Raw genomic sequence first — 13181 nt, forward strand, 5'->3', positions numbered from 1 at the left:
CTACGTGTAAACAATTATCAATGAGAGTCATACTGGCATAAACGAAATCCATAAGAATTAAAAATGAAAAGTTGGGACTCTTTATTGATGCACACGAACACATGATTGATTGTGCACTATTAATCGTGCAACACTTCTTTATACACCACATTTGATGTATAGACTTCACTACAGTTGAATTGTTCGTAAAGCTTCACTAAACCCTTTGTATTGGAACATGATATCCCTCTAAATAATTCCACATAAAGTTGTCCATGCGAGAAAAATGATTATGGTAGATAAATACCTACATTTAGAATTGTTTGTCCCTGAGCTTTGTTGATCGTCATCGCTAAACATAACCGAATTGAAAATTGTTCTCTTCAAATTGAACAAGAACATGTCGTCTTCAGATGGACTTAGAGGAACCCTTGGCAAAAATACCCTCTTTCCAGCATGTTGACCAACAGCTATTTCGGCATCAATGACATTGTGCTGAAAACTTTTACATATCAATCGGGTGCCATTGCACAATCCATTTGATGGGTCGAGATTTCGTAATAGTATTATCGGGCATCCAATTTTCAGTCTTAAGTAATGAGGGGGCCAACCACTAACACTGAGAGTATTCAAGAATTCCATGGGATAGAAGTTATTTATATCGTCTATGGCTTCATCAAAGCTATAGTAAATTATTTCATTTCCATGGAATCGGCTGATTAAATAATCATTAATCTCATCGACACTATCATTTCTTGTGGATAGTATTACACATGAAATAATGTAATCCAATGCAGATCTATTAATTTCCAAGTACGGAAATATTTCATCCATCAAAGCATTCAATGATTTTTCTTTTTCAGTGAAGGAAATTACCATATCATCAGGGATGCGAATAAAGTTTTCGTGCACTGTTTCTTCAACTCCATCCCACTGACATTTAATAGAAAGTCTAAGAACCATTGATCGATTAGTGCTCTCATATTTATAGATAACCGCAACTTGTCAATTCGAAGACCAAAGAGGCAACATTCGTATGCAAGCATTAACTATCTGTGCTCATGTTCCACGTCTAACGACCGACAACACTTGTCTGAAATCACCTACCAAAACCATTATCTTTCTACCAAATGGTAGCATCACCCCAGTGATATATTTCATTGTACGGTCAACCGCCTATAAGGCATGTCTTTTAGCTATCGATGCTTCTTCCCAAATGATTACCTTTGCAGTCCGAAACAATTGAGAAGTGCCATTTTGTCTTGAAATCTTGCAAACGAAGTTATTTTCAAGATTGATGGGAATTTTATACCGAGAGTGAGCTGTTCTCCCCCCTGCCATGTTATTACCTGCAACACCCGATGAAGCGGTGGCGAGTGCAATATAACAACACGAATGGATATTAGTAAGTAAAGCTTTGTACAAAAATGTCTTTCCTGTTCCACCAGGACCGTCTATGAAGAACACTCCTGGAATGTCATTATTGACATGCCACATGATCTCATCATATGCAAATTTCTGTTCAAGATTGAGAAAATCTCGGGCCATTAAATGTTTAGATTCTATAACTATAGAACATTCTTTTTGTACCTCACGAAAAACTCCAATTCTAAATCGATATTTTTATCTATCTTTGGAATATCAAAATCATCAATATCATCACCCATAGATTGTTGGAATACAATGATGTCAGTGAGGAACATATTCTAGACTCTCTCGACACTTATGTATTGTCACCTATAATCTTCTGAAAGCGCATTGTAGTGGTCATTCCATAACTTACGAACATCTCCTGGCTTGCAAAAAACCAAAATCGTTGTAAACAACCTTCTAAGAGCATTAGGAAATTGAAAGAAAGATGCCACAGTAAGACATTGTGATAAACCATCATCGGACTTTATTAACCCTCTTTTAAGAGCTGCTTTCTAAAATGTTGGGTGTTTTACGTTGTTGAGTGTGTAGAGATCTTCAAAACATGTCAGGCCACTAAGATGAGATAAAAGGAGTCCAAGGTAGTATCGCTCCCCTTTAGCGAGATTAGTAGAAACCAAACGACCTCGCATTAGTGCTTGTTTTCGACGATTCCAATTACGTAACTTTGGATCCCACGTAAATTTCTTTGGAAAATATCTATATTTATATTCTCTCGCACTGATATCTTCTTTATTTTTTAGAAAAAATATAGTCAACATTGATCTCTTATCTCTCTCCTTTTCAACAACATCAATCAGCACATCATCCTCACTGATCCTAATTAACCATATGCTGACATGGGTGATGCACCTACAAAGCCATCACACAAGTTTATATATGAGAAAGAGGGAAGCTAAAATCCTCGATATTGCCTCGGGAGGTGAGACCTATCGTGAATCTTGAAGCCATTTTATCTCATTGATAACAATAGGTTGTCCATCCTGATCAATATTGATAACTTGTTTGTCATGACCTTTGTAAATATACTTAAAAACATATTTTACAAAGGTTATACTCGAGTAGACCTCAAAATTCATATGACAATTAAACATTATTAACAATTTTGGGTTATATGGGACCACCCCTCTGTTATCCATCTTATGGCCTTGTATGTCCACATCTATACCATTATCCCTCCTTCAGTACACAGGATATGAGTCCTTTCCTTGTAATGTGGTTTCCTTGAATTCTCAAGGGTATTGAAAACGAAATTTATTTTGTGCAATATTCATACAAGGACAATCATAATTTAAGCTAACACAAGGACCATGTATCATGTGTAAGACAACCAGTTCGTGCATTTTAGGATGCCTTTTTGGGTCTAGAATTTTAGCACATACTATATTGTCATACTAGTCTGCATTAGTAAGCTTGTATGGAGGCATCATTCTCAAGAGGAAATGTTCCTGTGGCAAACCACGTTTTTGAAACTCAATGACATAAACGTATGCACCCACCACAACAAGGACGTCCTTCGCGAAGAGTTGATTCTTAAGATCCTCTAACTTAGCACAAAAAAACTCTTGACACAAGGTCCGATCGATCATGAGCTGTCTGCCAAGGGAGTAACTCGTCTTTTATTTCTAGCCAGTTTGGATTGCATGTTATTGTTTGGAATATGTCAAGCTTCCCGTCAACTTGAACTAAAGTCATGACGTCAAGAAATCTTCTCCGCATGTCATGGGGCCTCCGATGAAACTTGTAGGTAACACAACTCATTTCCCTATCATAGTCGGTAGAACCTCACCAGCATTAACACAGTCTACAAGACCTTGATATAAATCAGCTCTTATTTCAGACTGAGTTTTTCTACAAAATTCCAAACGTGAAGTCTCAAGCTTGATGTATATATCTAACACAAGTTGTTATAGTAATCTCCCTCCCAACAAAACTACATTATACGTTGATCGGATTTGAAACTTATAGCAATAGTACTCTCGCATACTCACATTATTCCGCCCTGTTTTTGTATTAGAGTCTACCCAATGTTAATATTGTGAAAAAAATAAGAAATAGTGATATGTACAAAATGTAAGGTTTGTTAGTTTACCTAAATCTAAAAAGTTATGATATTTGTACCGTCTAAATCCTGCTCGCATTCTTCGTCGTCATTAATAATATTATTGATGGGAAATCCATGTCTTGGGATATTATAATGACATCCAGACTCACCATTAGGAAAAAAAATAAAGGATAAGACAATGGGTCATAACATCCCCAGTAAGACTAAATTGTTTGCGGTTTGTCGGATTTTTCATAAACGATATTACTTCATTTGTATGTGGCTATTTTGTCGTTACCTTCAACCCAGATACCAGCAACTTGAGGTTTTATTATAGAAACGATATGATTAAATATGGTGTGTAATATGCACAATATTATGTCATACATGATTTATTTATTTTATAATTTGTAAACAGCAAGTATTATGGTACCTCAGATGCAGTCGGTTGATTGTATACCCTTTAATCAAGTTCTATCGATGCATTTAAAGTGACTCTGTAATTTTCAAGCGTCACTAGATCAGCAAGCCTTCGAAATCTCTTTACGTATGGGTTTGAAGCAAGAACACGAATCAACTTTTCAGCAATTTCATTATCAATATTCTTCCTTTGGAGTCTATGTGACATCTCATAATAAGCATCGTAAAAATACAATTGTAAGTACCAAGGTATGCCATCTCTTGGAACTAACTGATCGATTGTATGATATACTCCTCCATTCACACAAAAAGTGTATACCTAAGATGTCATATTTGTCAATGTTTTATTATAATCAACACAAATTGATGCGAATGAAAAGTTGTTGTAGCAACGTATCATTTGTCTAAAGGTCCTACCTAATTCTTTTCGGGATGTGAAGAGATTGAGTAATTCTTCGAGAATAAAGGAATGTGCTAACTTTGTCTTACCATCCATGAAACAAAAGGTAGAGAATTCAAACTGAAATCGTTTTTCTCCACAATGAACACATGGTTTCCGCACCTTCAAAACACAATGTTCTTTAGGGATACCATTATAAACAAAGTTATATGGATCATCATGACTAATTTCAATAGGTGTTGTCGGTGAGCTTCACTCCTTGCGTCGTTGATATGCATTTCTGTTCTTAATCGAATTCCTCAATACGCTTGTAGGAGTTACATTAGTAATATCAGTTAGGGTCCTCTCTAATGTAGACACATTTGTTATAGGTGTAATGTTTTTACTACTTACTTCTCCATTAGCTATTTGTCTCATTTTCTTCTTTTCCTTTATTCGTTCAGTATATGTCTTATTATACAATTTCCTTTTTTCTGAAATAATTTTTTTGGATGAATTATGCATAAAGACAACATATTAATCATGTAGCACATATCAAAAATTCCCTTTTGTACATTTACATACAGTTGGATAGCTTCATTAGGCCTATTTTCATTGTCTTCAATCACCATGCCAATTGTAACATCCTAAAAAGAATAATGTATAATTTTATTTTATAACACATTGTAATAAAAAAAATGTTTTTATATACAATACTTATAACTGTATTTGTTAAAACATTGATTGAGTTGAGCTAATTATTTGAGACTGATCCTTACATTAAATTATATTGTTTTTTTTTTAATATTTCAAGTAATGTTTTAACAGTTTTTGTTTTTCGTCAATATATATTTATTTCAGGTTTCATTAGTTTTTTTTTTTTTTTTTTCAGTAAATATTTATTTCACGTCTTAATAGTTGTTTTTCAATAATTCACAAAATACATATTGATTGATTTATACTTAAATGATTATAAATTAAAATTTAAAATTTATAAACTTAAAAGTAATCAAACAAAGAAATTAAAATTTATAAACTTAAAAGTTTTAAACCATTATAACATACTAAAAATCCGTTTCACAAAATCCGCAAACAAATAAATATAAAAAGTACGAAAGCAAACAACCTCCTAAAAATCAGCAAACACATAACTACCATATAATCCACAAACAAATAACTACTACATAATCCACCAACAAATAATTGTAGAAAAATTAATCATTCTCTCTATCTCTAATTCTAATTCGCTCAGCTTTCGGTATCCTTGGATCCAACGTGACATCAGTTAATATAGTAGAAACCAAAATATTATCTGTATGGACATATAATATGTAGTTAGTACGGTATATTAAAATAATTAACATGTAAATAATGAAATTATATATAATGTTACCCACATATAACTTACGCAAATATAGATGGACCAACTTGATCTTAGAGACATAAATTATGGATTGATTGAATATTGCAAGATACAATGGCATCATAAGGCTTATCCGTAGGTGATTGGACATCAATTTGATAATATGTCCCCTATTCATTTAAACAAAATGTTGTAAAAAGACATAATAACAATGAAAATTGGTTAATATATTTAAATATAATACATTATGTTATCGTATCTATTAATATATATATACTTACATTTCATTATGGAGAAATAGTTCAAATGCATAGAATAGTGTAATTTGTCTTCCCCAAATGATTTTTCCAATAACATCTAAAATATATCAAAGTTACTATAAATTTAATTTGTCGTATGCAATTCATAATAACAAAATATATATAATTAAATATATAAATGTAGCAATCATCATTCTTTCGATTGCTAAAATGTCTTGTGAGGCTTGTCATAGAAGAACATAATGGATAATATAGGAATGAATTGATGACATCATTTTCCAATCGAGTAAATATTGTGTTAATTTTTATCAGTATTGCCCAATCATCAAAGAAAATTCTATAACTTTGATAGTTTGGGTGATTTTTGTAAAACTGCTCAACTTGGAAATGATTTAAGGACAATACACGTCCAACCAAATTCATGTTCAAAATTGTTCGCCTCTAATATTGTGGAACGATGACGATCATTTTGTCTCCCTGGATATGTAATATATTAACAATTATGTAAATAATAAATAGAACATTAGACAAAAAAAAAATGACATATTTATTTTATTGTATTAATACTTACGTTATGATCAATCAACAAAATCAGGACTCGGTTCTTTTCAACGTCATCTCACACATATAAAACTCGAACAAATAATATGTTCCACCACATATAAACACTTCGCCATGCGAAAAATTCCGAACAGTAATATGAACATCCATCACTGAAATATTTTTTAATTAAAGTTATATTTTACATATCAATTTCTTATATTTTATTTATAAAAATAAATCACCAAATTTTATTGAAAATAATAAAAATTGAAATGTTTACATGTGATATCCTATATATATTAATACAAGATAGTCTTAACATAATGAATTATAACAAAAATTATGGATTTATCGGAAGACAATAAAATAAATGGTATAAAAAAAAACTCTTTGAAAAAATAAATGGGTTATGGTAAAGTTGAATCTTTATTTAAAACAAATAAAATCAATTGAGCATATATTAATTTTTTTTTCTTAAATACGATCACACATTTAATTTAATCTAATTAATATATTCTTATTTTTAGGATGATGCAATTGTGAATTCATTTTTCTAACCCTAAAGAAGCCGACACCCATCTTCCTTTTTATAACCCTAAAGAATCTGGCACTCATCTACCACTCTTTCTCCCTAACGCATCCACCATTTTCATTGACCTCATCTGATCCATTTAACTTCCAAGAATAGCCTCTACGAGTACAACATTCATCAATAGAAACCATCAGCGACTACCACGACCACTTCAAACGGCCATCAAATCCTTCTCATCTAGAACCCCTATCTCTCATCTGGATTTACATGACGATTGCAAAACAGAGTTATGTTGACACCAAATCCGGACATCACCACAGATCGAAATCGATGCAATTGTTTTTTTGGAGAAACCCAGCGGGGTTGCGTTGAGGATATTCCGGTTCTTATTAGTTGTTGTTTCTCTTGTTGCTGAGACGCGTGTGCTTATGAATTTAAAGGTTCCGACTCTTTCTTCTAGTCTAATTCTCATCCTCTCTATCTTGATATCTCTCAATCATATACCTAACAAAAAAGCCCTAAACCAAGAATTTATTGTATAATTTTCAGACATTTGAAGGAGAGGTCAACATGAAGTGCTTGTTTATTCATAATTGCATCTTCTTCAAGAGAAAGGTATGCATCATTAGCTATGTTTGTGTCATCTCAGTTAACATCAATCAATGTGTTTTACATTATCCTTGTTCTAATGATATAGAATGAGAAATAAAGGCCAAAATCACATTCATAAACTAAGCAAATTATTTATTTTTCCAGGAAAATATTAAGAGGGACCATCAGAAAGTCTTTATCACATAATCTCCTTCTTCTTAATGGATTGTATGAGGATTCTACTAATTTCCTTTTCTGTTTCCTAAATTTTCTCACTCTTATTTCTCACTCTCTCCATGGCTTTAAAAGGTCAGTGTTTACTCTCTCCTTATGATGTTTCCTTTCCATTTCAGGTTATGATGTTTGTCTACGTTTCGGGTACTCATTTGTATATTAAATATTCTCGTGTTTCATAATCTTTGATCTAATAAAAGACACTTTTTGCCACATGACATCTCTTCAACCTAACTTTTTCAAAGTGAAGTACCCAATATACCCTTCAAGCTTTAAAATTTCAAGAATTTTAGTTTCAAACATTTATGATATACACGTTTAAAAATAAAATCCCATATAATATCTACCCTAATTAAATTTAATTTCAAACAATTAAAAATAAAATCCCATATAATCTTTTACATGGGCAGCTTAGTTAAGATAATTGGAAACTGATAATCGGATAAAACAGATAAGAGGTGCTTTTGTTTGTTATTCAATGCCCAATATTTCCTTATAAGCAACTTTGATCACTTAGGTAGTTGGATTAGATAATGAAAATTTGAAAGTCAACCGTGATCTTAATGAGCTTAAGTGTGATCTTGATTAATGTCTTGTAAGTTATTTCTATCATAAAAGGTCGAACACTTTAGCATTTGATTTTGATTTCGTTGACAATCTGATGCGACTTTGTAGGTCTAATCTTTGATATCCACCTTTACCAAAATGTCCTTACAATTGAAAAGCATACGGAGTTGAACTACCGTGGAACAAAATATATATTTTGAAACATTATGATATTTAGTTATAATGAACACATAAATTACAAACATACAACCATCGTTATATATAAAAAAGAGTTCGCAAACTTATTATTAAAGACTATGATTTTCTTATTATTTAAATTATTTTAATTTGACACTTGTGTAGTACACGGGTTGTAACCTAGTTTTGTGAATGATTATTGTTAGAATTTTGTAGATTTATGCTTATGCAAGAAGGTTTTGTAGATGGTAGGTTGCATATCTTCTTATACTACATGATCTTGTAACAACTCAAATGACACCAAAGGCATAAAGGTCACAAAGTTCAACCGGTCAGGTAATGTTCATCTTCAGCATATTTGTTATGAATTTTAAACAAAAAAAACTAATCTATAAATGTTAAACAAATGCTAACCCATATCCGTGAATATGATGGAAAGCTTTTAGTTGAAAGTGATTGCATTTACATAACCATCAGTAGGTTACCTTCATATTGACTATTTTCTATTCAATTTCATTTTCACTTAATCATTTATTTGACTAATTGTTATGTAAATGGGTTGAATGTCTTATTAGCTTATGCAATCTTAGTTGCAAATGTGTTAAACTGAAATCTATCTATCCTATTATTAATTGATTGTGTAGATATTTTTTATATTGCTGCAAATTGGTATATTTTTTTTAAGAAAGTGATGAGAATAAAATTTTCAGAGTTAAGTTGTTTTTTATCAAAAAGTAACTTGGATATTCATGTTTAAAGTGGTTATAAATATTCTCAAGCATTAGAGTAATATAATTAAATGAATATCTAATCACATTAAAGATAAAATTATCAATTCTTATGCATATTTGAGTTGTTTTCTACAAAATGCTACTCAATTAGTTGTTTTTATTTTTTAATATCTAGATTCAATTTCAAAATTTTATGTATGATACAGGGTAATACTCAAGGAATGGAAATGACATTGGCAATCCAAAGTACATAAAGGTCTCATTTGTGCCGGCAACTCAGTACAACAATAGTGAGTTTTTACGATCATCCTATTTAAAAAGCTTCATCCTATCCAATTTAGAAACATGTAGCCTTTAAGATGGGTTTACTTCTTGAAAGGTTGTTAGTTATTTGAATACTTATTTTTCATTTAGTTTTGGTGACTAAAGCATATTTTAAACTATAAAAGGGATAACACATGTCTATAAAAATTATAATCTATAAGGTTTGATTTTGTGTTTGTGTTATCTCAGTTAACATCAATTACTGTATTTTAACTTATCTTTATTCTGATGATATAGAATGAGAAATAAAGAACAAAATCACGTTCATAAACTAATCCATTTATGTTTTTTTTTTAAGAAGAAAATCTTAAGAGAGACCATCAGAAAGTGTTTTCTTTTAACTCAAAATCGGTTCATGAGCTCAAGAAACTAACTGCAACAAACCTATGTTTCCAAGTAAGTGTCAATTTCATAGTTTCAAAAATTGATCAATCTTAGATTTCTTGGTCAGCTAGATGTGATTAATACAATAATATCTTTCAATCTCTATGTAACTACTACTTAAACTTAACAACAATTACATATTAAGTATCCCAATACATATTACTTTAATAAAAGATAATCTTAAGGAAAATACACATACCTGTTTTATTTTGATGATACCGATAGAACAGATGGTTGCTATGAAGCCGATAGAACAAATGTATTCTATGCCTGTAGAAAGAAAAACATAGTTATTGAATATGGTGTATACAAGACGAAGTAAAAAATATAGTTCAAAAAATATAGAAAACATACGTATGAGAAGATTGTGGAACTGGTGAAAGTTTTCTATCTTAATCTGAATTATAAATTTTGTTTGTCAATGAAGGACTGTGATGCATATCTATATATATATATATATATATATATATATATATATATATATATATATATATATATATATATATATATATATATATATATATTATATGTAAAATATTGTTTTGAAAATTCGTAATCTATTTAGATATACATTATATTTTTATCTGATAAATAATCGAAATTTTGGTATTGATTTAATAAAAAAATATTTTTTGGTTTTCAGATGTTTAACATTGAAATGCATGTTGCTTTTTGAAAGATAGAAAATCCATGTGAATCAATTTTCTAAAAGTACTTACAGGGCTAGAATGGCTAATGGCACGCCAACCTGCAATAAAAATAAAATGAGGCAGCATTGCCCGAAATACGAATATAGATTGATTCATATTAGAACATTTTTTAAACCCACTATCTTAGCAATATCCACTAATGTAGGACTTTTAGATTGTAGAAAAAGTGAAATTATGATGTTGAATTTGGATAGAAGGAATACTTGATTGAGTTATTTGTTATATCGTATTTTTTGTATCAGGTACTATCTTGCAGTGATGGTTTGCTATTTAGTTGCTACAACTGATTACATTTGTAGAACATGTGATGAAATAGAGTTTCAAAGATCATTAAATATGATGAATTTAAGTTTTATCGCGGACTCTATGAAATTTAAACATCCTTTATGTAACATCGACAACTGAGGTATTGTTATTTTGTCTAGGGTGAAAAATCAAGAAACATCAATGATAATCATAAAAAAAAAATTAAAAATACCAACATTAGAAAACGTCAAACTTTATTTAAACAATCTAGGGAAGGAAAAAACATAAAATCCACGCCTAAGAAAACACTTCTAATAAAAAAACTTAGGTGTCCATAATTGCATCTTCTTACTCGTCATGAAGCTCATAACCATTGCTTCGTATACGAATCGTGATCCGGGGTTTCTTGATTGGTCGTATAACCGTTGTTGAATCAACTGTATCAACCGTTTCCTTTGCTTCATCATTCAACCATTCATCTTCAGAACTTGAAATATCAATAACTTCGTCCCATTTTCAGTTTGCTAATGTCAACTCTCTTTTCTTCTGTTTTGTAACACTCCATTCATGCAACATGATTTTAACACATTCATCTTGTTCATTAACCTCTTCGTCAGTCCAAATCCTCATTTTATCTCTTTGGTGTATTAATATTGGTATTAAAAATTGAGTTTTACTGAAACGTACTTGAGATTATTTATAGCTCATTTTCCCGCTAAAACACAATACTATCGCTAATATTTAGGAACAAAAATACTTAAACTTTTGAGTAGCTTATCTTGAATTATTCAATATATTATTTTAACAAATTTTAATGGGAATGATGGGATTTGTGCTCATCATATTTTAATATTTATGTTTGTAGAGTGATACATATCCTGCAACTTGTTTCTATAATCAAATATGTTGTGGGTTTATTCAAATCAACAACAACTTGTTTCTATAATCAAATATGTTGTGGGTTTATTCAAATCAACAACAACATAGCAATGGGTGCAAGCATCTATCCAGTTTGTGCATATAGAAATTCAGAATATGATATAAATATTAATATTATTCTTTGGAAAGGTAAATTAGAAAATTAACCATTTATCTTGTTATCTACGAAATCTTAGTATGCCAAGGTTTTTGAAATAATTTTTGAAATGCATTTTCTGTTGACTTTTCAAACTAAGATGTTTTACCAAATATGTAATGTTTTAATAAATAATGTTTTACCAAATATGACCTTAAGGTTATTGAAATGCATTTTATATTGTCTTTTCTTAATAAAATGCTCAGATAAAAAAAACAATATAAATATATATTTTTTCATGAGTGGTTATGAAATTATTTATGATATTGAAACATTGTCTTATTGAATCTGTTAATCGGGTTATTGAATGAATATATATATTTTTTACCAAAACAACCATTGATTTTAAAATTAATACCAAACAACCCGTTAATACATATTTAGTTTCTTATGTAAGAATTTTACTTTGAAAAGTCTAAACTATAACATTGTACTTTGATTATATTATTTAAAACACAATTCATTTGGAAAAGACATGTTCATGTAAGAGCATTTTCTGTCGAAAACAACCTTTGACTCGAATATACTTTTGTTTTTCTTATATGGTTTTAGAAAGTGGATAACTCATGAGGTATCCGAAAACCACAACATCACACTTTCATTTCTTTATACTACAAATTCTACTTTATTGTTTATCTCAATCAACCATTGTACTTAAATTATTTGTATAATGTTGTAATAAGAAATGGAAATAGGATGCTATAATAAATAATAAAGAATAAACAAATATACTATGAAAAGTATGATTCAAAAACCATAAATTCAATAATAATCATAAGAAAAAACTTAAATCCTATTATTCTAGTAGCTAAAACTATATATATTCCTAAATATAAAACACCAAATTTACGATTTGAATGTACTACCAAAAGTCATTCAAATTATTAAAAAAATAAATTTAACGATCTTTCTTGCTAGGCTCATTCTTCATCCGGCCAACCCACAACAACTCGTGTTGGATGACTTACATCATTTTCAACCAGATTTGTCTGGATCACACCTACATCATCTTCAGCTTGATGTAGCGCATCATCTTCACCTTGTATTTGTTAGTTCATATCTACAGGTGACTCCAACCAATTTCTACAAAAGGTAATTTAAAAATAATATTAATAAACACCTACAATTTAAAAACATTATATAGAATCAATTTAGCATTAAAGTGTTTAAAATATAATATATAAACTAAGT

The 13181-nt window shown here is 30.2% G+C and overlaps 1 protein-coding gene across 1 annotated transcript; it reads right to left on the reverse strand.

The window, feature by feature from the left end:
- Positions 1 to 228: 228 nt before the first annotated feature.
- LOC145010056 (uncharacterized) lies at positions 229 to 1527 on the reverse strand. The gene is made up of 2 exons (XM_078968648.1): positions 1204 to 1527; positions 229 to 912 (listed from the first exon to the last, which is right to left on the reverse strand). The coding sequence occupies exons 1-2, from the start codon at positions 1525 to 1527 to the stop codon at positions 229 to 231; spliced, it is 1008 nt and encodes a 335-aa protein (XP_078824774.1).
- Between the last annotated feature and the right edge of the window lie 11654 nt (positions 1528 to 13181).

Source organism: Lactuca saligna, chromosome 8 (genome assembly GCF_052625555.1).
Source record: "Lactuca saligna cultivar CGN05327 chromosome 8, ASM5262555v1, whole genome shotgun sequence".
NCBI classification, from domain to species: Eukaryota; Viridiplantae; Streptophyta; class Magnoliopsida; order Asterales; family Asteraceae; genus Lactuca; species Lactuca saligna.

Excerpts from the sequence above, each read along its gene's own strand:
- LOC145010056 (XM_078968648.1), bottom strand. The coding sequence starts at position 1,527 with ATGGCCCGAGATTTTCTCAATCTTGAACAGAAATTTGCATATGATGAG. Across the intron at positions 913-1,203 it reads AATTGTTTCGGACTGCAAAG|TGGGATGGAGTTGAAGAAAC; the intron begins GTAATCATTTGG and ends ATTAAATGTCAG.